Source organism: Mustela nigripes, chromosome X, assembly GCF_022355385.1.
Source record: "Mustela nigripes isolate SB6536 chromosome X, MUSNIG.SB6536, whole genome shotgun sequence".
NCBI classification, from domain to species: Eukaryota; Metazoa; Chordata; class Mammalia; order Carnivora; family Mustelidae; genus Mustela; species Mustela nigripes.
Window position 1 is genome coordinate 105411892 of NC_081575.1, and position 24666 is coordinate 105436557.

Below are 24666 nucleotides of genomic sequence, written 5' to 3' on the forward strand. Positions count from 1 at the left end.
AATTCTCTAATAAAAACAGCTTTGATGGCCCAATTTCAAGCTCCCTGGGGGAAGTGAATTAGGAAGAGAAATGCCAGGGGCACCTGGGTGGCTCAGTGGGTTGAGCCTCTGCCTTCAGCTCCGGTCATGGTCCCAGGGTCCTGGATCAAGCCCTACATCCGGCTCTCCGCTTGGCGGGGCGCCTGCTCCCCCCCCCCCCCCCCCCCCCACTCTCTGCCTGCCTCTCTCCCTACTTGTGATCTCCATCAAATAAATAAATAAAATCTTTAAAAAAAAAAGGGGGAAGAGAAATGCCAGCCCCGCTCTCGGGAGCCAGTAGGGGGCGCCAGTCTCAGGCTAGCACAGGGTGGGTAGATAGACCCAGGAGTGGAATTTAGGGATCAGAGTAAGCCTGTATTTAAAGTTTTCCAAAGTGATTGTACCATTTTACATTCCCACCAGCAATGGGTGGAAGTCCTATTTGTCCCATATGTTCAGCACCGCTTTGTATATCAGCCTTTGAAATGTTTTCCGTTCTGGTGAGTGTGTGCTGGTATCTCATTTTGGTTTTGATTTGCGTTTCCACGATGCCTAAAGCGAAGCCCCTTTGCACAATCACATGAGCCCCGTGGCTGTCCTCTTTTGCAAAGGGCCTGTTCCAGCCTTTTGCCCCTTCAGAGAGCAGGTTGTTTTGTTTTTTCCTTGTTGATTTGTAAGAGAAGATCTACATCAAGACAATTAAGACTGACTGGAAAGACTTCCAGAAAGAAGAGCTCCAGAGGCAGCCTGGTATGCTGGAAAGAACCTGACATCGGGGTCCTACAGACTTGTGTTTATAGCGAACTAAGTTAGTGACCACCTGATAACCCTGAGCAGAGTCTCCTTCTTGAGCCTGTTTCCTCCTCATCAAAATGGCATTACTATCTAGAAGAGTCGGTGAGTTCTGAGTGAGACAGTGGAGAGAGAGCGCCTGGCAGAAGAGCACATCACGGGTTCTTAGTAAATGGTGGAACCTCTCCCCGCCTCAGTCAGAAAGAGCAGCTGGCACTTTCGCCCCTGGGTTGCTATTCATGAAACACGTGATAGTTTTCATTTAATGCCTGGAAATCCCATATTCTTCCTGCCTGACTAGTGGTATTCTCGTCATACGGCAACTGCCTATTTCTTGACATGAGGGAAGTTTCGTTTCGCTCTTTGTGAGAAGCAGCATGTGTCTTTGGGGTGGGGTGCGTGACGGCAAGGTTTGCTGTCACGATGTTCTGCCGTGCCTTATTTGACGTGAGGCAGCGAGGATCTGCAGTGCACTTTTCAGAGCCCCGTCCTCTATTGGAGGGAGGAGCGGCTGCAGCCCAGCAGCTGTAAGAAGCGGGCTGCGTTGGAAAGGGCTGCCGAGTGAGCAGTCAAGTCCCCGTCCCCAGCCCTCCCTTCCAGTTGTTAACACTGGGAGGAGTGACGGGCCTGACTCACGCATTACCTCCTCCAGGAAGTCTGCCCTGGAAAAGCAGATGAGGTCCTCACTGGTCCTCTGCATGGGGCCACATCTGTCATCACTTGCCACATCATAAGGACACCTTCTTTCAGCTCTTTGAGCCTTATTCTTTGTTACATCGCTCCTCCCAGCACCACGCAGGCACACCGTACCCAAAGCAGAGACATTCTGGACAAGCCAACGAACTCTCGTTCCGTCGCCTTGCCGTCACCGGCATGCATTAATCAGGTGCCATGTCTGTGTCCTGAAACCTGCTTAAATACTGTGACTGACTGGACTGAGCAGAAGTACTAGCTAGTTCGCCAAGACTTGGTGGGCGGGGGCGGGGAGGAAGCAAAACAAAAAGGCAAACACACAAGGGGAAACGGAACAGGTTGGAAAAGATGCCGGCTACAATGAGCATATGTCCTGGTATGTGGAATGGTAAAGATGCAGCAATTTACACGGAAAACTAAATAGCATAGCAATGCTTTTCCAGCCCAGCCCTCAGGGGAATACACGGGCAGATATTAATATATGCAGCTCCTGAATGAACAAGACATTAGAGTTAGGAATAAAGAGCTTTTTAAACTCTCAGTCTATCATTTCCACTCTTTTTCCAAGCTTTAGTAGCTTTATCAAAATCAATATAAACAAGCCTGCAGATTGCAAACTAGGTTTAGATTCATTTAAGAAATGGATGAGCTTAGGTGTTATTCTGTTACCTTGTAAATAACAAAGCTAGTAGAAAGCTGAGATGGACTAGAAGGACAAAGAAGTATCCCTGTATCTTAACATTTTTTTCACATTAACCATTTAAAAGAATAGTTAAACTCTGCGATGTGCTTCTATGCTTTTATAATGGTTACGAGTGGGTTCTGTAACTTCTCTTTTTAAGCTAAAAAATGGGCAAAGGGGCGCCTCGGTGGCTCAGTGGGTTAAAGCCTCTGCCTTCGGCTCAGGTCATGATCCGGGGTTCTGGGATCCAGCCCGGAGCCCCGCATCGCATCGGGCTTTCTGCTCAGCGGGGAGCCTGCTTCCTCCTCTCTCTCTGCCTGCTTCTCTGCCTACTTGTGATCTCTGTCTGTCAAATAAATAAATAAAATCTTTTTAAAAAAATGGGCAAAAGAAAAAGCCCTTAAACGGGAAAACCGAAATGCTAAAGAGCAGACCATTTTGAAATGGAAGCATTTCACGGCGCTTTGCACACAACTTTATAAAGACAGCTCCCAATAGGCAGCAAGCAACTCTCAGTAGGGAAACCTCAGATTGTTATAATGAGCAGAGACTGGTGGCTTTGGCAGGTCGCCCTGTAAAAGACAGTCCGTTAGCCATCGGCTGCTTCCCACTTGCGGCTCTGAAAGTTTGTGCATGCTCCCAGAACACCTTCCATGCGGTCTGGGGGTTTAGTAGCCCAGAGTGCTGACTTCAGAAGCTCCGTGAGCCTGAGGCCCCCAAGAGAGCGGGACCAACACCACACTCCACACCTGTTGCAGAGTTTGGATGGATTCCAAAACGCAGCCTCACAGGAGCAAAACCAACCCATCGGACATGAAAGACTTGGGTGGAGGAAGATGGAAAGAATATCTGGGTGGATTTAGGAGAGAGGTTGGGAAGGCTTTTCTAGAGTCTGCAGGGGGACCAGGAGCAGTAAAAAACAAGGAATTTCACCTCTTTGTCAAAGCATTTAGCCAAGCCTCCTGAAGATTTCTTTGTATAAGTGTTTCAAAATTTGGGGTTAACGGAAAGTTGTTTTTAATAAGCGGAGGTGATGTTTAGATGACACAATTGAACTAAGGTTTTATTTTCAGTTAAAAATAGATTTGTTTATGTAAGGCACAAGAAGAGAGCTAGATTGCAAGGATTATGGATTTATACATTTTAACTCCCAAGTTTTACAATTTTACTCAACATAAAACAAGTGGAAGAGGAAGGGCTACCTCCCTAATTTATCCTGGCTGTCTCTTTGCTGCCTCCTCCTCCTCCTCTGCTGGTTAGCGGCAGGACTGGATTGAAAACCTGTGAGGTTTACCCTGCACTTCCCGCCTCCTCAGCCGGAGCCAGCTGCTCTCAACCCTGCTCATTTGGACCACCTGTAGAACGCTACAAACTCAGCTGCCTGGGCCCAGCCTCACCCCTTGGAATCTGAATCTCTTGGCGAGGGCTCAGGCATCTGTATTGTAAAAAGCTTCCTGGGGGCCTATACACACAGCCGGCATTGACAGTCTTTGAGTCACTCAACAAATCCTGTTGATTTCACTTCCCAGATCTCACAAATCCATCCTCTTGTGTTCCAGTGTTCCATTTCCTTTCCTCCTGATTTGGTTCTGGCCCTGATAATCTGGACGACAGACTCCGCTTCCTAACTCACTTTTTTTTTTTTTTTTTTGCTTTTAGTCAGTCCTCCAAACTGCCACCAGATTTATTTTTCCAAAACACAAATTCAAACCTGTCATCCCCTCTGCTTTAAATCCTCCAATGGCTCCCTTCCGAATGAATGACGGAGCCTGTTTATTTCTTAGAGGATGATGGAGAACAGCTGTTCCTTATCCCAGGCAGGCTCTCTCTTTGCTTAAAATGCTTTCTTCTTAACTTTTTATTTTAAAATAATTTAAGATTCACAAGAAGAAGTCAGTATACATCAGAGTTCCCATGTATCCATCACCCAGTTTCCCCCAATGATAACTTCTTATATAATGAAAGCACATGTTCGAAACCATGAAACTCACTTTGCTACACTGCTATTAACTACGGGTCTTACTTGGATTTCTCCAGGCTTGAATGGGTGGGCTTGCACATTGAATGCGCTGACATTTTATCACATGAGCTAAATACAGCTTTAAAAGTATCTCTTTTTCTGTGTAGCAGTGGTTCTCAACTGTGGTTGCACAGAAGTTCCCAGGGACCTTTAAAAAAGTACCCATGTCTGATTGGGGAGTGTATGTGCTATGGTGAGTGCTGTGAAGTGTGTAAATCTGGCGATTCACAGACCCGTACCCCTGGGTATAAAAATATATGTTTATAAAAAAAAATACCCATGTCTGGCCCCACTCTAGACTATGCGTTAGTCCGGCATATATCAGATTCTCATGTGTACACAAATCAACTGGGGATCCTGTAAAAATGCAGACCCTGATCTAGTAGGTCTGGGTGGAACCTGGGATTCTGCCATTCTCACACCGTGCTGGGGATGTCGCTGCTTTTGCTGCCAATCTGGATGTGGAGGAGGCCACCCTGTTGCCAGACACATAGAATGAGAATCTATGGGAGTGAGACCGAGACCTGGTATATGTGAATCCCTCCAGTGATTCTATCATGTAGTCAGGGCTGAAAACCACTTAGGTATGTGATGGAATTTGAAGACTGTCACCCTTGGAGGTCACAGCTCCAACCTCTGTTTGAACCATTCTAGGTCATGTCAGTCTCCTCTGATGAGTCATCCAAATACCAAGCAACTTTTAGAGTTAAGAAATCCTTCTTTCAGGCACCTGGGTGGCTCGGTCGGTTAAGCATCTGCCTTCGGCTCAGGTCGTGATCTCCGGGTCCTGGGATGGAGTCTCACATTGGGCTCCCTACTCTGCAGGGAGTCTGCTTCTCCCTCTGCTCCTCCTCCCACTCATTCTCTCAATCTCTCTCTCAAATAAATAAATAAATAAAAATCTTTAAAAAAAAGAAAAGAAATCCTTCTTTCTACATAACCTGTGTTGTTTTTCTGAAATTTAGAGCTACCCAATGTGAATTTTCTTAACTTGCCTTGCACTTCAGTTTCTTCTCTATACTTTTTGCCCATCTTGAGACAAAAGGGAAAGTAAAACTCTTGGTTTTCAAACCCAAATTCTGCTCAAGAGATGGCTTCCAATTTACTACCTGTTACTACCTCATTGCCTTGTCAACTGGCTTCCAAGCACCTAGATATTAGACAAATACTCACTTTCCTTAGCGCTTGACGAGATGCATTTTCCACTACCGACCTTATTTTCTGTCTTGCAGAGAAAACCCAAGCCATCACTTAGATATTACCTTCAACTTGCTGACACCACATCCGTTTCTGTCCTCTTGTCCTGTGGAAATCAAGACCATGACCCTCCCTCTAAGATCTGTTTCTTCCACTGGATTCTGGCTTTCCTTTCCTCTTCCTAGTCTTGTTAATCTCCTCTAATACATCCTCTGTTTCTACTAGTTCCTTCCCATGAGCTTTGAAATACACTCATGTCTCCCTCATGTTAAAAAAGAAAAAAGGCCTCAGTGACCCCACATCACTTCTAGCTTCTGCCACATCTCCCCTTCTGTAAGGAGCTCTTTACATTTTCTGTCTCCAGCTACACTTCAGAGAGTGATTCATGCTTGCTAACTTCATTTCCTCACCTCCCACTCACTTCTCAAACCACTCCAGACTAGACTCTATCCCAGCACTCAACCAAAACTCAACAATGACTTCTAAGCGTGTACATCCAATGGCTACTTTTCAGTCCTCCCTTTCTTAACTCCTAGCAGATATTTACAGTTAAGGCAATAATATGGGGTCAAGTAATACTTAAAAAATATCTAAGATGATTAAGCATCTTGACCTTTTCAAAGGGAATCCTTTGAATTAAATCGTGGGTGTGCTTTCTTCACTGCTGCATCATCTACCATATGCCTGGCAAACAAAGGTGCTCAGTAAATACATGTGGTTTGACCTGAACCCTACCTCTCTGCCATGAGGAATTTCATGACATGACTTTCTTCTCTCCTACTACCTCTTAACCTTGGTTTCCAGGATCTGTCTGACTCCTCTACCTTTGCCTACTTTTTAGATCTGATATTACTCAAGATTCTGTCTCTGGCACTTCTGATTTTTTTTCACATTCAAATGCACTCTTCTTAGGCAATGAATTCCATGGCCATGGTTTGGTGTTTCACCTTTATGCTGTCCAATCACAGGTTCACATCAATACCTCACCTCTCTTCTAGACTCCAGATTTGAATTTCCAGTTGCCTCCTAAAGATTTGCAAATCCATATTATGGCACTATTTCAACTGGTATATATCCAACAGTTATATACCAGAATCTTTTCCTCCAGATTTTTCTCCCACCTGCTTCCTGTTATGGTTAACAGCATCCTCTTTCTACTTACCCAGGTGGGAAACCTCTAGGCCAATGTCACCTTTTCCCCTTTGTTTACTCACACATCCAATGAACATCAAGTCCTATTAATTGCACCTCCCTATTTTAGGGACAGTGTTTTCAGTGTGTTATGAAGCATATTAGTTCCTTGGGATGTTAGTAATGGTCACCAAAAAAGTAAAAAGTACCCATGACCAAATAAACTTGAGAAATGCTGAGCTGGACAGAGTTAAATAGATTTCCTCTGAAAGCATTTGATATGCTAATTTGCATTAAGTATGGAGGATCTGATATGGAGATACCATAAACATTGTTTCCCAATGTTATTTTGTCACAGAATCCAGTTGTTATTGTCATTGTTGTTGTTGTTTTTGCAACATCAAAGGAAAATTTCCTGAAACACATTTTGGAAAATGGTGGTCTAGTCTAGGTCCTTTTTTCTCCTATAGCAATCCTATTCAAAACCTCTTGCTTACAGACTTGAAGTGAAAGTTCTCTGGGTGGAGGAGGGGGGATCTCCCTATCTCCAACATCTTGCTTTTCCAACTTAACTCCTATACTTCTAGAAGAGTTGTCCTTATAAAAATTGAGTCATGACTCTCCCCAGATTATTAAACATCCTGCCACTTCCTTCTGTCCAAGTCATCTGTATACTTACTGATTTTTTGCCTGCTTGCCCTGTCACTTACTAACAGAGGAATGTTGAGGGCTCCAACTCTAACAGTAGGCTTCTTTATCCTTTCAATTCTATCATTTTCTTGCCTCATGTATTTTAATGCCCTGTTGTTAGATGCATACATGTTTAGGATTTAATATCTTGGAGAATTGATCCCTTTATCTTTAATGTAATGCCCTCTATTTCCTAATAATTTTCCTTGTTCCAAAGTCAGCCACATCTGTAATTAATAGAGTTATTCCAGCTTTGTTTTGATAGTGTTAACATGGTATAGTTTCCTCTACCCACTTATTCTTAACCTGTCTCAGTCTTTATATTTAAAGTGGGTTTCTTATAGACAAGAAAGAGTTGGGTCTTGTTTTTTCTTGGCTTCCTCTGAGTCACTCTGTCTTTTAATTGGCATATTTAACACCATTCACATTTAAAGTAACTACTGATACACTTGGGTTAATATCTACATAGTTGTAGTTATTCTTTATTTGTTGCATTTGTTCTTTGTTTCTTTTTCTCCCCTTCTTTTTCTGCCTCATCTGGTTTTAATTGAGAATTTTAAGTTATTCCACATTATCTCTTCCCTTGGGATATCAATTTTACTTCTTTTAAAAAAATTTAGTGGCTGCTGTAGTACTTACAATATATATTTATATCTAAGTTCATCTTCAAATAATACTGTAATGCTTTATGTGTAGTACAGTTGGGTTATAATAGAGTATTTCCAATTCCTCCCTCCTGTCCGTGGTGATGTGACTGACATTCATTCCACTTAATCTATATGTTATAATCACATAATATATTGTTACTATTATTGCTTTAGACAGTTACCTTTTAGATTAAGAAAAAGAAAACTTAAAAGACTTTATTTCACTTTTATTCCTTCTCTAACACTCTTCTTTTGTAGATATGAGTTTTTAGATTTTATTTATTTATTTGACAGACAGAAATCACAAGTAGGCAGAGAGGCAGGTGGGATGGGGGGAGGGAGTAGCAGGCTCCCCGCTGAGCAGAAGGCCTGATGTGAGGCTCCATCCCAGGACCCTGAGATCATGACCTGAGCCAAAGGCAGAGGCTTTAACCCGCTGAGCCACCCAGGCGCCCCTAGATATGAGTTTTTTTTTTTTTTTAAAAGATTTGTATTCATTTATTTGACAGACAGAGATCACAAGCAGGCAGAGAGGCAGGCAGAGAGAGAGGAGGAAGCAGGCTCCCTGCTGAGCAGAGAGCCCGATTCGGGGCTTGATCCCAGGACTCTGAGATCATGACCTGAGCCGAAGGTAGCAGCCCAACCCACTGAGCCACTCAGGCGCCCCGAGATATGTGTTTTTGACCCATATAATTTTTCTTCTGCCTGAAGAACAGGCAGGACAGTTCTGCCTGCAGGACAGGTCTGCAGGCAGTGAATTCTTTTAGTTTTTGTTTGAGAAATTTTTTCTATCTATTCTTTCTATCTCTAGCTCTTTGAAGAATAGTTTTGCTGAATATAGAATTTTAGGTTGGTGAGATTTTTTTCCTTTCAACTCTTTATAAATATTTCACTCCACTGTCTTCCTATTTGTGTGGTTTCTGATGAGATGTTTTCTATAATTTTTATCTTTGTATGCTATATGCACAGTGTTCCTTCCCTTGCCCCCCACACCCGGCTTCTTTCAAGATTTCCTCTTTGTTTTTGTTTTTTTTCTAGTTTGAATATGATTTGCCTAAGTGTGGCTTTGTGGGTATTTATCCTTAGGGTTCTCTGAGCCACCTGGACCTGTAATTTTGTATCCATTAATTTTGGAGAGTTCTTTGCCATTATTACTTCAAATACTTTTTCGGCTGGGTTCTCTCTTCTCCTGTTGACATTCTAATTGTTCATGTATTATAACTTTTGATACTATCCTACAATTCTTTTATGTTCTCGGGCATTTTCACTCTTATAACTCTGTCCTTCAGTTTGTGAAGTTTCTATTACCTTGTACTCAAGGTCACTGATTCCTTCCTTGGTTGTGTTGAGTCTACTGATGAGTCTATCAGAACCATTCTTTATTCCTGCTACAGTTTCAATTTCTAGCATTTCCTTTTGATTCATCCTGAGGGTTTCCATCTGTCTACTTACATCATCTATTTGTTCTTAATGTCTACTTTTTCCATTAAAGCCCATAACATATTAATCATAGTTATTTTAAATTTGCTATCTGATAATTCTAACATTTGTGTCATATCTGAGTATGGTACCAGTGTTTCCTTTGTCTCTTTAGACTATATTTTTTTCTTTTAGCATTCTTGTTTTCTTTTCCAAAGCTCTTCATGTTTTATCAATTAATACCAATGGAGGTAAACGGGCCTTTACAGTGAGGACTTACATTACTCTAGGGTCAGGATATATTTAATGTTTATTGTGGCTATATGTACCAGAAGTTTCAAATTCCTCAATTGTCACAGTTTTTGTTTGTACTATTGACTTTGGACTTCCCTAAAGTACTCCCTCTCGAGAGAATTTATGTCTTGCAGCTGACATCTACTATTATTATACTGGAAACTTGTTGATATGGTGGTAAGATTTAGGGAGGGGAAATGCTATATAATAATCTCCTGATGCATTGTCAGTCTTTAATGGGCCTGTGTTTTGGGCATGACTTTCACAAATATTTCTTCAGTGGTATTGTACCCACCTCCCAACATCGTCCTCTGTTTCCTTCCCTGGATGTAGCGCTTCTAGTCTATTTCCTTGCAGTCTTGACACATATGGACTCTTACACCGCCCCCCACCCCACGTAGGTGAGACAGAAAGGCTGAAGGAGGCTTCGGTGGGAAGGAACCTAGGACAAAATTTCAGAATTGTGCTCTAGCAAAATCCTCTTCTTTACAGAGCAGGCCTTTGTTATGGGGAAGATCAGGTGGATTTCACAGTGATTACTCGTCCACCTCTCCCTGCCAGATCTTCACCTTGGGAATCTGGTGGGGCTTCTGGAGATAAGGCCCAAGAAAATATGAGCCTCCTGATTCCTCCCCCTATAAAGACAGTGGCTGCAGCTCCCAGGAGTCTCTCACTTTCATGCTAGTTCATACTCAGGCTCCATCAATTTATCAAAATACCATTTAAGTGTTTATACTGGAGCCTTCTGCTTCAGGTAAGCAGATTGTGACTACATCTGTATGGATGTGCCTGCTTCTACAGATTTGGGTAAGACAGTTTCCCTGTTCTCTGTTGTGTCCAAGAGAAGTCACTGATTTTCAGGTTGTCTGTTTTTCTTAGTGTAAAGATGGGAGTCACAACTTCCAAACTCTTAACACGTTGAAGCAAAAACTGAAGAGAGGTTAAGTGACTTTGATCAAGGACATGTTAACAGTTCCAGCCTCAAACATGGAACTTGGGGGCTCTGAAGTTGTTATTCTACTATGCCCAAACCAGTACTTACTGAACTTCACTCCAGCTCTACTTTAACTCTCTTTAACAGCACTGACATCAGACAGTAGCTGAAACTGAACAGTAGCTGTCAGGGCCCTCCCGGCGGATACCTCGCCTCTGGCAACCACAGAGCTGGGTCCTTGCCTCAGAAACGCAACATGCAGCTCCTATTTGTACCCACTGTGCCTCTGGTTTGATGTAAAAGAAAGTTTCTGCAAAAGCAAATGGCAGGTGACCCTGTGTGGGAAGTCTTTGGAAAAAGGAAACTTGGGCAATCACACAGTGATGGTAGCAATAACATCTACAGCATATGCGTGGGTAGGGGGGCTTTTGTGTCCTCCCCCACCCCCTGCTCCATCTCAGACTCTCTTTTCTTATTCTCAGCCCCATTCCCCCCAGACTCCAGCCCCTGCAGACAGGCAGCAGAGCAGGCCTCTCTGTCCAATACACTTGCCTTAATTTGAAAACTTAAAAGGTTCCTACTTACGAAGTAGCCTTTACACAGCATTCAGAATTAACTGCTGAGCAACTACATCTTGCACCTGCTTATACCTGTGGGCTGGGTTCTATAGACAGGGAAACTGTATTTTTGGAATTAGACCTGGCAGCTAATTACTAAGCAACTTTATAGAAGTGGCTCTTAGAGTATGTTCCCTGAACAAACAGGAACAGCATCACCTTGGGAACCTGTTAGGAATGCAAATTATCAGGCCCTAGCTCAGACCTACAGAATCAGAAACTCGGGTGAGACACAGAATCTGTGTTGGGACAGACCTTCCAGGGGATACCCTGCTCAAGCTGGAGAGCCCCTTTCTTAGAATATGGAAGCAGTTGGGGTGCCTGGATGGCTTAGTGGGTTTAAGCCTCGGCCTTCAGCTCAGGTCATGATCCCAGGGTCCTGGGATGGAGCCCCGCATAAGGCTCTCTGTTCAGCAGGGAGCCTGCTTCCCCCTCCTGCTCTGCCTGCTTCTCTGCCTACTTGTGATCTCTGTCTGTCAATAAATAAATAAATGAATAAATAAATAAATATGGAGGCAGTTAAATGGCACTGAGCGGAGCGGCTGGGTGGCTCAGTCATCAAGCATCTGCTTTCAGCTCAAGTCATGATCCCAGCATCCTGGGATCAAGCCCCATATCAGGCTCCCCGCTTAGCTCGAAGCCTGCTTCTCCCTCTGCTGCTCCTCCTGCTTGTGTTTCCTTTCTTGCTGTCTCTCTCTGTCATAAATAAATAAAATCTAATAAATAAATAAATAAATGGCACTGAGTAATAAGTCAGGATACACAAAGATTCCTTGGGTCCACGAAGCATGGTTCTCAAACCAGCAGCAGCAGCAGCCCTGAGAGCTTGTCAGAAGTGTAGGATCTTAGGCCTGCTGTCTCAGACGGACACTACATCAGAATATGCATGTTAATAAAATTCCCAGGGAATTAGAAAGCATATTCAAATTTGAGAAGATGTACTAATCCTCACTTACACTGAGGTTAGTTCCATTTGAAGAGTTCAGGCTGTAGAGAACCAGGTAGGCAAGGGAATTTTCCTTGGTGGATTTGATTTTGATCCTAAATAATTATAGATTTCTTTTATAATCCCATAAAAGAAATTTTAGAAAGGGGAAGGTAGGGAAATGCACTGACCTAAATGAATAAAAACCCCAGTCAGCAAAATTTTACATTTCACAGTTTCAAAGGGCTTTACAATTATCACTTTGCCTGGTTCTCCTGATCTCTGGCAATTCTGACAACACCTTTCCCTTTTAAGTGCTTGCAGATCTACTTATGTGGGCAAGATTTCGCAGGGAAACACTGTAGTCATGTAAATTAAGTGAGAGAGGAGAGTTATCAACTGTCTCACCTAGAGAGCTGGAGAATCCCTGTCTGGCATGCTGTGAGGAGTGCTGAAGGGAGCACTGAAGTGGGAGCCCACAGTCTCCCAGAGCTTTTAATTCCAGACATTTCCCTGGGCAGGAAGTGAAGGCTTCCTTTGCCTGTGAAGCCCTGTCAAGCATGAAGATGAGGTTCTGAACCCCAGGGAAGCACCTCAAGGGGGCAAAATGCAATCCACCCATCCCCACTGACAGCTCTGCCTGCCCAAGAAGTTAGGAGCTGCGTGTTCAGCAGTAGGATGAATCCGGTCTTCTGTTACGACTCAGATGGAGTCATTAAAAACCAACAAATTGCCAATCTGAGTATTAAGAATGGAGACCGCGCACCCATTATGGCCTGCTGGATCAAATGCTTACATGTGTTATTTACTCAATGGACGACGATGGCTCTGGAGGAGTTGGCACGTAGGAAGGAATAACAGACATTTTCAAGGCCAAGAGCCATAATGATAACATAGGCTCCAGAAGGCTGTGGTTACACAGTGCCGTCATATACCTTATCTCAGTGTGTCCTTACCGTGAGTGGGTGCAGAGGACGCTATTGCAGATGAGGAACCTGCTTCTCAGGGAGTGTCAGCAGCTTGTTCAAAGTCTGAAAGTTAGGGAAATTGGGACTTGAGCTTGGCTCCCCTGACTCGAAATCCAGTGTTCTGTTCACAAGGACTAAGTCTGAGCCTTGCTACTCAGCCTGCACTCTACCGACTAGCAGCATCGCCTGAGAGCTTGTTAGAAATCCAGAGTTGCGGGTCCCACCCCGGGGCTGAAGTGGAATCTGTGTTTTCCCAAGGTGTCCAGGTGACTGGCCTCTTAAAGAGTCCAAGAACAATTCATCTTTTACTCCACATGACCACTGGCCTAGATGCCAAGCCAAAACAAGAACAAAGACAAGAGGCAATGATGGGAACCTCACAAAAGTAAGGTATTGAATGTTACAAAGATTTTTTTTTGAGTACTTATAATAATGATGCTATAGCAGAGATGCATTTTTTTCCCTTGAGACAATTAGGATTTGGCGCAGCTGTGGTATTTGGCAAAGTTGTGGTGCCCATGGAAAACTGGGCAAAAGAATTTCACTTTCAATGTTGAAAAATTAGCAGTTCTAGTGTGACCAAAATAAATCAACATGGAAGGGAGAGCACCTTTTCCATCCTATAAGGCATGAACTGGCAATATTTTATCAACTACCTGCGGCATACTCTAGGTTCCAGGAGAAATTTGGGAATAGGAGACATTGTTCCTGCCCTTGACGAGCTTATGATCTTATTTAAGAGAGAGTATCAGGTGACAATACAGCACATTATGTAATAACGGTATAGTTAAGCGTTAAGGAATGTGGAGATGACTGAAAGCCAGATAGACTTGAGGGAGGGAAGGAGCCACGAATGTGGGAAGGCCTCGCAAAGTAGGAAGCACGCCAGCTGGACCCAAAGTAAGGAGTGAATGCGATTCTAGGGAGGAGAGCAACTCGCGTCCACGGGTGGAGGTGGAGCTCTGAGAAGAAGCCTGTGGACTTTTCTTGTATTCATGAAAAGTGGCTGGATCTGGGCCCCTCACTCCTGGGGGTTTGGCATAGAAACCCCCAGTCCTGGTGGTGTCCAAGCCCTGTTGGGAATCATCTTTACTACCATCCAGGGGCAGAACTAAAAATGAAAATGGGTTTTCGGATTCGAGAATAACGAAACAGCTCTGCTGGATCATTCTTGCCTGTAGCTTCGTGGAGATGCAGGCATGGCCATTTTGTTGAGTGAAAGGATGAACATGGCCTAGGAATGGGGGCCCTGAGTTCCGAGACGTGTAACCCTAGATGGGCTGAGACCCTGGGGCAGACAGCCGCTGTCAGGGCCCCACTTGCACGCTCTCAGCTCCCCCTTCCCTCTGCATGCCAAGTCCTCTTACTGTAAACACCTGCAGCTCTTTGCCTGAGGCTTTCAGAAAGCAACAAGGAGAATTCTGATTCTAGGGGGCACATACAGCATCTGGAACTGTCGGGCTCATTTAGTGCCCCCAGATGCAGCTGGACCAACTGATGATGGCTGCAGAATTGGGGAATAAATATCTGGCGTTTTCACCCACCAGTGGGGTAACTTGGACCTGTGTTCTACAGTGTCTCTCATGCATCCCCAGACACACCGAGCCCCAGGTGCCCGCAGTGGACCCCTGGCTCCCCTAACTGGCTGCCCGCCACTCCCTTGTTTCATGTCCCCACTTTCTTACTGGGATTTTTGGATATCACCTCCCAAGCTATCCGCTTGCATGGAAATCCTCCTCTCAACTATACTTGGAACCCACAAGTCAAACTTAAAGTGTAAGACCTAACAATGGGGATCTTTCAAAATACCAGAAACAATATTCTCAGGAGGATTTCTTAGAGAGCAAGAGGATAAAAATAGCTTCCCTCATCCCTCATTGCATCCTTTTGTTCAAAATATGAATTCTGAAGTCGAAGGCACGACACATTATTCAGGGCTTCCCATATGAAATAACAACTGGTGTTGATTTCCCTTTTTTTTTTTTTTTTCATCTTCTAAAGGTTAGAGATTACTCACCTCCCCTGCTGGTCATTAAATCAGTCTGGCAGGAGTCCTCGGAAGTTCTGCGGCCTTCCGGGCCTGTGGCAGCGGCACAGGCAGCACGGCAGACAGGCCTGCTTGCTGAGATGTGCTACCAAGCAGCTGACTTCAAAGGGCTGCTTTGAGCCTATCTCAAGTATCACTTGGGGCTCACACTGAGCCCCAAAGTCAGGTACCAGATGGCGCATCTCACAAAGTCAGAGTTGATCACGTTCCCTGGTCCCTTGTGCCTTCCTGGCTCCCGTGCAGGGAGAGGAGGGGATGCTGTGCCCTCTCGGGCAGAAAACAGACAGCTTCTTTTAGCTTCCTTCTCCTCTTAGTGGAAGGAGTCACCCCTTAAAGGCTCAGCTGTTCTTTCTGTGAGGTTTGTAAGTCTGGTGACTTCTGAGAGGTTCTGTTTTTGTGTAAATTTTTTAGGACCACGCTTCTCTCACTCTAATAGGCATCTATCAAGATACTGTGTGGCATCAAAAAGGTGGGCTTCGTCTCCTGCTACAGCTTTATTTGTACATTTCAGCGTGAAGGAATGGTTTACCCAAATTTGCACCCAGTGCTCATCTGCCTGGGGAGGTAAGAGATTGCTCCCCAAATCTAAAGGAGACAAGCCTGACGAGCATTCAAGGCTACTACTCACGCCATGGAAATGTGTTTAGAAGGCAGACTGCCCTAGAAGGATACAGTGCTTGGATCACTGGGATGCACCTCCTGTGAGAGAAAAGGAGAGTGAAGAGTCATTTCAGTCTCTCCTTAATTTTTCCCCTAGTGCCGAAATAAAGGGCAAAGGGCATGTGGCTGGCCCAGGAGCTCCACACACGCTGCCCCTTCAGGCTCAGACTCCATCTTTTCTCAGAGTACCTGCCGCTCCCAGAGCTCACCGAGTGCTCCAATGGCCATGGCACCTGTCACCAGGAAAAGCACCTTGAGATGCTAAGAGCAGATTCCAGTGTCAGCATTGGCAGAGGTGACCTTTAAGGCGGCCTCCAAACCCAGGGGCCTTTGGTCCACTGTTCCTTGGATACAAGCTCGCTCCTTTCTCATTTTGTGTTTGGAAAGCCAAGCACTTGGACCAGGCAATAAAGCACTGCTTCCTGCCTCCTCAGGAGGTCACGGCTCCAGGGGGTGGGGGCTTACACACTGTCAGGAGGAGCCCCGCCTAGTGCGCTAGGACGACTGCTACAGCTCGCCCATCTGGCCTGCCAGCCAGGGCCACTCAGAAAGGTCTCAAGGCCAGTGTCAATGGAGCAGCTTTGCCTTTCGGGCGGCTCTTGGCTTTAGACTATAAAGAACAGAGGTGTGAGGGAGAGCAAGAAAATAGCATCTTGGGGAAAATAACACGGGAGAATCTGATCTCTGCCAGACCGCACCTGAAAGCATCTCCTCAAGAGGTCCTAGTATTTGTCTCCAGCCGAAGTCCTGTAAGATGTGAACTTCTCTTTGGCAATTTTACATTTGACGTAATCCATGCAGCAGAAAAAGTTTAAACCCTAACAAAGCCAGAGAAACACGGAGGAACCTCTTCAAGCAGTGTTTGGGGCCGGATAATTCTCTGCTATGGGGTGCAGCCTTGTGTGTGCGGGATGTTTAACGGCATCCCTGACTTCCACACATCGGAAGCCCACAGCAGCACCCCCGCCCCCGGCCATCGTGACAGTGAAAAATGTGTCCTACCCTTGTTAAGTGTTCCCTGGGGAGCAAAACTACCCCCTGGGTGAGAACCGCTGCCTTCCACGTGACTTAACAGTATTCACTTCTAGAAATTGCTCCAGTAAAGGGGTTTGGAAGACAGTACAGGAACTTCTCAATGTAAAGAACCACAGAGTAAATAGTTTAAGGCTTTGAGAGCCATATGCCATCTCTGCCTCATATTCTTTGTTTTTGTTTTGTTTTGTTACAATATTTTGAAAATATAAAAACGCCTTCTTGTGGAGCATAAGGAATAACATGGAGGGCATAGGGAGGAGAGGAGAAGTGAGTTCGGGGAAATTGGAGGGGGAGAGGAACCATGAGACTGTGGACAGGGGTTGGGGGGTTGGGTGAGCCTGGTGGTGGGTATTAAGGAGGGTATGGACTGAATAGAGCACTGGGTGTGGTGCATAAACAATGAATTTTGGAACACTGAAAAAAAATAAATTAAATTAAATTTAAAAAAAAAAACCTCCTTCTGAACTCAAAAGTCAGCTGGAATTGGCCCATTCTTAGACTGTAGAGAGAGGAACAATGGCTCTTCCGGTAGAGACTACTAGTGCTGAGACAGTATTTGAAGACAACTGGAATCTGGATCCAGCTTCCAGGTCTTCATGACCCCAAGCGAGCAGTTCTGCTGCCCTTCTTGGAAAGCCTGAGTTAATTAATTCCAAGTTAAATGCTGTTAATCTCATTTTGCCACTTAGTTCTATTTAATGTATTTAAACGTAAAAAGTTTTTTTTAATTGAAACTCAATATTTGAATTTAATAAGATTCCTCTGTAAGCGGGAGAATGTCTGCATAGTGAGGATGTGTCCTTCCATTGGTTTGGAGTAAAATATCCCAGGAGGTTCCTTCGAAGAAGAAGAAGTTGTGCAAAGGAAATGCCCCCACACAATTTGAAAACTGACATACGTTCTAATAGGACTACAGAGGTTATCGAGGAAAGAAGAAGGGTATTATGGAAAAAGAGAAGCCTAGAAACTGCAAAAATAAAAACAAGTCATTTTGAAAATACATTTCAAGGTAGTTTCTATGGAGTCTTCTTACCCATCACATAAATGTCTGAATGAACTAAGGCAGGTCCCTTTGACAAGTACTGAGGGTTTACAATGTGCCAGGCACTGTGTAAGGCACTGGAGTTGAATCTCCCCGGAGAGTGAACTGTGCTCAGATAGGGAATAGCTTCATCCAATCACCCAGAGATTCTGCCAGTAAAACATTTATCTTTCTATCTTTGTGTATTGTTACTTCCAAGTATCTTATGCTTTACTTTGGGCATCTAGAGTTTCTCTATGGGGATTTTCCCTGACACCAGACAGAATCAGTCAAGAAAATGTCTTCACCATCCAGTTACCACTGCTAAGATGACACTGGGAGATAGGAATGAGACTTTAGTCAAGTATACTTCATTTGGATTTTAAAAATGTACATTTTAATCATTCAAGTAGTTTATCATATGGGAGGCAGTAAATTGTAGTGAAGAGTACTGGACCGGGAATCAAAACCCCGTCCTGTCCTGTTTCTGTCCTTGTCTTCTTTCTGTGGACAGTTCAGTGAATTTTGTAAGGAACAGATTTCTCCTCTGTAAAATGGGATCGCAGCACTTTTACCCTGAGGTTTTTGCTCTATTTAAATGTACTGTGTGTTTCTAATGTACAGAGTGATATAAAGGTGATATTATTATTATGAGGACTGGGCTAAACTGGTCCTTCATTCTACCAGATGACTCTGGGATAAATCAACTAGTGTCTTGGTCACAGCCTAGATCAATTACCAACAAGACCTTCTTCCACTTCATTTTCGGTGATCAAGAACAAACAGATTTATAAAAGCTCATGAGGTGCTACTCTGAAATTTGCTCTGAGATGAACATCCTGGATTTTCTGTTAAAATATAATAGTGAGCTAAATTTAATCTTCTAGTGAAATGAAGACTTTTAGAGATGTCCAGAAATTAGTGGTTGATCCTTTACTAGCAATATCAGGTCCCACCCCCCCTTAACCCCACATCACCTCTTTGCTTCACAGACCTCAGAGGAAACCATTGCTAGGGACAGTCACCCCTCTCATAGTTTGGGGTGGAAATCTATGCTGCACAGACTGAGCATGGCACCATGTCACCTGCACAAATTTGAGAAAGCTTCCTCCAAATAAGATCAGTTTAGATTTTTTTTCTTGCTGATACTCTCAGTTGTATTTCAGAAAAATCAACCCGGACTTGTACTTTTTGTCATCATCCTTTCCCATTCTATTTTTCTCAGAAAGTAGCTGGACTAATATCCCAATGATCTCCTTCATAGAATGGGTCCAACCACAGAGAACCATGAGGAGTAAAGGACGCAGCCCTGCAAGGTACTTCCTCTGGTTTCATAATGGGGCCTGAGAAAGCCTTCATAAAACCCAGCTTGTGTTTTGTTCACTTCGTTTCAAATGCGATGCCATCGAATAGGCAGGAGCTGGATGGTGCTGTATGCAATGTTAGCTGTCAGGGCTACCCTTCATGCCAGCAGCGAAGTATCAGAATAACACTAGAAAGGTCAGAAACAGTGACTCTTTGACTCTTAACACCTTTTGTAAAGGACACATCTTCATCTCATGGAAAGAAAGACAGATGACAATAAGTGATCGTTCCCTCACTTCATATTACCATGACTATTGGAGGTCCATTTTTCTGTCCCCCACCTCCAAACTGTCCAGATACAGGAGTTAGATGTAGAAAGAAAAAAATGGATAGATAAAATTGAGGCAATTCCCTCAGTTTTCTAGGTTTCAGTTTTTATAAACTGTATGAATTCACTTGACCAGAGAGCCATCAGCTTGAAATGGCTTCTGACCACTATTTGACTTGGTTCTGATTTTCCCCAGACACCTAGCACATGAAAAACCATCTCGAATCCGAAAACAATTTACTGACAAGACCGCTGTCCTTTAAAGTTGCCCTTTAGCCACGGAGGCAAAGACAGCTTCCCTCTTTCTCTCCAGTACCAACTTTCTCTGATAATACGGTTTTGTGTCCTGAACAGATCAAAATCAAATAGGAGAGAAACAATCCTGTTGAAAAGAGGTCTGATGTGCCTGTTGATGTCTCATTAACCTTGAGAGTGAATGTAACTGGTGACTGCCTGTCACAGTGGCGTGATGGTTTGTTGGGGCGGGGGGAAGCCAGTGGAAACATCACGTTGGGGGGGGGGGAAATACAAAGAGAAACATCATTTAGTAGATCATCTATCAAAATATAGGGTACCTTTCCAGCTGTCAGGACTGGCTAAATTATAGTTTCCTTAAGCCAGCGATGAAACTACTATGTGTTTTCTTGGGAAAGCATTTGGGGCAGTATTTTTCTGTGTGTCAGAATATGTTCACTGAAGTATTGGGACCAAAAAACCCAAAACAACCTCACTTCGATATTGGAAGCATAATCATGAGAAAATCAAATATTTCCAGACCACTGTTATTAAGGTTCTGTGATGATGTGTGTGCCATTTAAAATATCACAAGCCATCCAACGTGGGAAGGTCCTAATTCTACTGGGTCCCTGGTCGGATTCCCCTCATTACTAATTGCCGATAGGTAACACATCAACAGAGAGAGGGAGGGAAGTAACAGGAAAATTAGTGGGTCTCCAGGGATATAGAGGGTTACCTGTAGAGGGAAAGAAGAGAGAGTTCCCTAGGTTCACTGGCTGATTCCCAGTGGCATAAGAGGACTAGAAATCTAACTGGCTTCTTCTAATCCCGATCTGGACCAGAGACCCTCACAAAACCAGCCCTTTTTGTGCCTCTGCCCCAGGGCTCCAGCTGGGACTGGTTGTCGTCACCCTCCGCACAGGGGCACCTTAAGTAATAAACAAGCCCCACAATTCCCACCAGGGACTTGGATGGAACATTCTCACCTATTTTTGCTTTTCTTTCTGAAGGTCTCCACTTTCCCATCTCTAGTCCTCACTCCTCTGCTTTTCTTAGGAACTTCTTGAAAGTTATCACCATTAACCTCACTTTTCACATCAAATTTCCACCTCGGGTTGACAGCACAACCTGTTTCCACAAGTGTCACCCTCTAACCAGCTGCTAGATTTCCTGTGCTCTTCTCAGGGCCACACAACCTGGCTTCTGTCCTCACCCTTTTGGCTCTGCCCCTCACCCTCACACCCAAATGCACCCAAACAAAAGTGGATTAATCGAATCCCTGTTTTCCCAAAGAAGTTTTTGCATTTCGGAAGAGGGGAGCTACTGTGCAAGACAAAATAACTGCGAATGACAGACATCATTTCCTACCCAGGAAGACAGAGATGGCCACCTCGCTCTGGGGAGAGGGCAGCAGGGCAGCCCCGCGTCCTCGCCAGGCACCACACTTATTCCAGGGTGGGTAGGAGGCATTTTCCTCACCATCCCGCCTCTCATTCCTTTGCCCCCTCCCGGCCCCTCAGGGCAGCCTTTCTGAAAGCACTCCAAAGGTCAGAGGAAGAGAGTAAAGAATGGGGAGAGGGGAGAGGGGTCTCTGAATATCGCCCCCGCCCAAGCGTAATATTTTGTTTTCAAGTACCAGGACTTTCTAGAATGTCTTCTCTTGTTCTGCTCCTTCTTGGCCCAGTTACCCCCAAGCCTCCCTACCCCCAAGACCACTGCGACCAAAACAAGCGCACCGACCACAGTACCGTGGCTGCTGCCGCCCCAACTGTTGCAGCAGCTGCCGGGGTGGCGGCGACAGCGGCCAGGGCAGGGCAGGGCCCGGACCCGGACGCTTCCCGCCAGGAGGCCAGGAGGCTCCGGGCGGCCTCCGAGGGGCGCGCGGTGCAGGGGAGCCCCTGCGGCAGCCGCCTGGGATGGGAGAGGCGGCGCTCTCAGACCGGACCCCCGCGCAGAGCTAGCCCAGCGGAGGCTGCCCGCGCCCGCCCCCCTCTCACCTTTAAGATCAGGTCGGTGTGATGCTGGTCCAGCATGTTGGCTTTCTGGAAGGAGGTGACGATGACCCGGCCGTAGCGCCCGGGGGTCTGCAGGTCCGAGTAGAGTCGGTGCTTGGAGCGGTTGACCGGGAAGAGGCTGTTGACGAGGTTGCGCTCGATCTTGGCGAGGCTGTGCTGGGGCGCCAGCAGGTGCTCCACGCTCTCCTCGACCTGGTAGCGGCTGAAGCTGGCGCCGAGCAGGATGGAGATGAGCACGGGCGCCGAGGCGAAGAAAACCGGGTGACTGGCAATGAAGTGGCCGAGCCGGGAGAAACACGTCCTCAAGCCCCTGTGCAGAACCTGCCGCAGCATCCTAGAGCAGAGCGGGCGCGGGAGGAGGGCGAGGCGCACGCTCGGCGCGGGCTCGGGCGGCGGCGGCGGCGGCGGCGGCGGTGGTGGCGCCCGCGGCGGCGACGGCGGCGGCGGCGGCGGCGGCGGAGGCGAGACCCGGAGCTCTCCCGGAGCCGCGGCACCACCATCGGGGAGTCCCGCGCCGCGCCTCGGGAGGGTCCCCTCGGGCCGGAGACACGCCCTCCTGCCCGCGGCCGCGCCGGCCCAGAGAGCCCCCCAGCCTGGCGGCCTCCGCGCCGCCCCCACCCCGCCCTACCCCGTGCGCCCTCCCCACCCCCCGCCGCCTCCCAGCCCGAGGGGCTCCGCGCGGCGGGGCCGCGTCCCGGCTCAGCGCGGGAGGGGCCCGGAGCAGCCCCCGCGGCGCGTCATGACCCCACTCACCCGACCCCCAAGGCCAACGACGGGGTGGCGCGGGGAGCGGCGGCGGCGCTATCTTGGGGAGACTCTGCGCGCCAGCCTAGGAACACGAGGACGGAGAATTCCAGGCTACACCCAGTCCCCTCCCCTGCCCGCGCTCCCCTCCCCCGGCCCGGCCCGCCTCGCACGCCCTCCCCTTCCCTGTCCTCCTCCAGGGAGACCCAGAGATGAATAAAGAAATGGCCCCGATTTTCCAAACAAAAAGTAAAGAGTTCTCCCGGGGGGCGTCGGGTGGACCCGCTCAGAGCCAAGTACCCCCAGAGGCGGAAAGGAGGAGGCTGAAGACTGCGTGCGCCCGGGCTCTCGCCAGGCTCAGGTGGTGGCGCGCACTGGCTGGTGCGGAGAGGGGGTGGGGAGCGAAGACGCTCGAACGTGGAAATCACGCCTCCTCTCAAGTAAGAGCCATTTAAATTATCCCCAACACTGCAGCTGCCGCGGGACCACGGGGTCCGAATGTGCGTCTGGGGCACGTCTACCCAAAAGGCGTCTGGGGAGACTCTTTCTTCTCGCCCTTATTTAGGGTCGCTCCAGAGTGTATTGGGGCTGGGCAGTTCTCCTGTGCGCCCCTCAACCTGCGCGCCCACCCCGTCCCCCAATAACAAAAGTGCGGGTCCTGATGGTCAGTCGGTGGAGCTCCCGGACTCCCGGCTCTCCGCCCTGCCTCCTCCTCCTCCCTCTGTCGTCACAGGCGGGTCTGGGGGACCTGGTGGCGGCGGGGCTGGAGCAGGCGCCCCTGCGGGCGGGCGTAGAGTGTTTGTGAACCGGGAATCCGTAGCGTTACTCCCCTTCTCTCCAACACCCCGCCCTCTCATTCTCAAAGACGCAAGCGTGGGAGTGGGGGACACCTTATCTCAGACCTGGAGAGATACTGGTCTCCGAGCATGCCGAGCCGCAGGGGGCGCGGGGGAGCCCGGGGGGCGCCGACGTCTCTGCAAAGTTGGGCGTGTGCGTGTGCGCGCCAGCCTTGAGCTACCAGGCAGCCACTATGGTTCCCCTCGCACTCCCCCTCCAGAGAATTTCCCGGGAAGGCGGGCGCCGGCTTCGGGCCGGGGATAGACCTGCGGCGGCGGCGGGAACGGCCACGCACAGGTACAATTTAGCGCGTTTCGTTGTGCGCTCTAAGCCCCGGGGTGCATCCATTGCAACTCAAACGGAGCCGGATCTCGGAGTCTGGGCCACTGAGGCGCTCGGTCCGGCTAAGGGGGGTGGGGACCGGTGCGCGGTGAGGGGGTCCCAAGGTTTTGCGCTCGTAACGCTCGGTTTTTCCGTTCCACGCCTCCTGTCGCTCCCACTTGGCTTCCCAGTGCCAAGGGTCAAAGAAGAGGCGGTGGCGACTGGAGGCGCGGTCCCTGGAGTGTAGTCCGCACTACGGAGCGTGGACAAGCATACTGAAGAAGGAAGACGGAATAGGGAGAGGAGGAGGAGGACTGGAAGGAGGGGGGAAGAAGAGGAGAGGGAGAGAGAAATGGGTGGGAGAATGCGATTCAGGGAGGTATTCCCCTAACGTTCCCATTCCAGACTCCCCAATGCCAAACGGCCCTTCACTTCTCAAACTGAACTTGGGAACTTGCCTGTTAGAAACAGGAAGTCTTGGGCTGGGAATGCCGCCGTTTCTGGTTTCTCTTCTCCCTTCCCCCACACCAGACCCTCCTTTCTACATTCCCTCATCAGCACCTGCAACTGCTGCGCTGCCCACCCCGGGGGCGCACCCGCTCTGCTCTGTCTGCTCCCTAGGTCCTTCTACCCATCTGTACTCCTGTCCACTTTCTCTCCTCACCCTTGTTTCCCCCACACCGATCTCCGTTTCCAGAGGCTCCCCCGGGCGCCTAGGTTCAAACAGCAGCTTCCAGTCAACACCTCCCCCACCCCCGCCCCAGTGCCGTCGTCCCGGGGAGGGACACGTTGGGAGGGGCTAGAAATCCCCCTGCAACACTACCCTTGTGCCCTTCCCCCAGCACCGTAATTTCTGCTTGAGGAGACGCCGCTGCTCTGCAGCGCTTTGCTGATTCACGATGATCGCGGAGGGAAAAGCCTCTTTGACTTGTGCCCCTGCAGCTGGCGAGGCAAGAGCAAGTGGCTGCGAGGGCACACGCTTTGGGAAACCACCCACCACTGCGCAGCCGAGGTGCTAAATGGCAGGGTGGATGCCCTGCGTGGCTCTCAGCCGGGGCAGAAGGAAAGGCGGAAAGGGCGGGGGGGGGG

General features: G+C 47.4%; 1 protein-coding gene and 1 long non-coding RNA gene across 2 annotated transcripts in view; one reads left to right on the forward strand and one right to left on the reverse strand.

The window, feature by feature from the left end:
* The window catches only part of PTCHD1 (patched domain containing 1), a 60655-nt gene extending 37505 nt beyond the window's left edge, over positions 1-23150 (reverse strand). The window contains exons 1-3 of the mRNA XM_059385164.1: positions 22720-23150; positions 22429-22504; positions 21658-22009 (exon numbers count right to left, since the gene is read on the reverse strand). Coding sequence (XP_059241147.1) covers positions 21658-22008 — 351 coding nt within the window. The 5' untranslated portion in view covers position 22009; positions 22429-22504; positions 22720-23150. The remainder of the gene's footprint in view (positions 1-21657; positions 22010-22428; positions 22505-22719) is intronic.
* Positions 23151-23364: 214 nt separating this feature from the next.
* The window catches only part of LOC132007264 (uncharacterized), a 287314-nt gene continuing 286012 nt past the window's right edge, over positions 23365-24666 (forward strand). The window contains exon 1 of the long non-coding RNA XR_009401288.1: positions 23365-23553. This is a non-coding gene — a long non-coding RNA (uncharacterized LOC132007264). The remainder of the gene's footprint in view (positions 23554-24666) is intronic.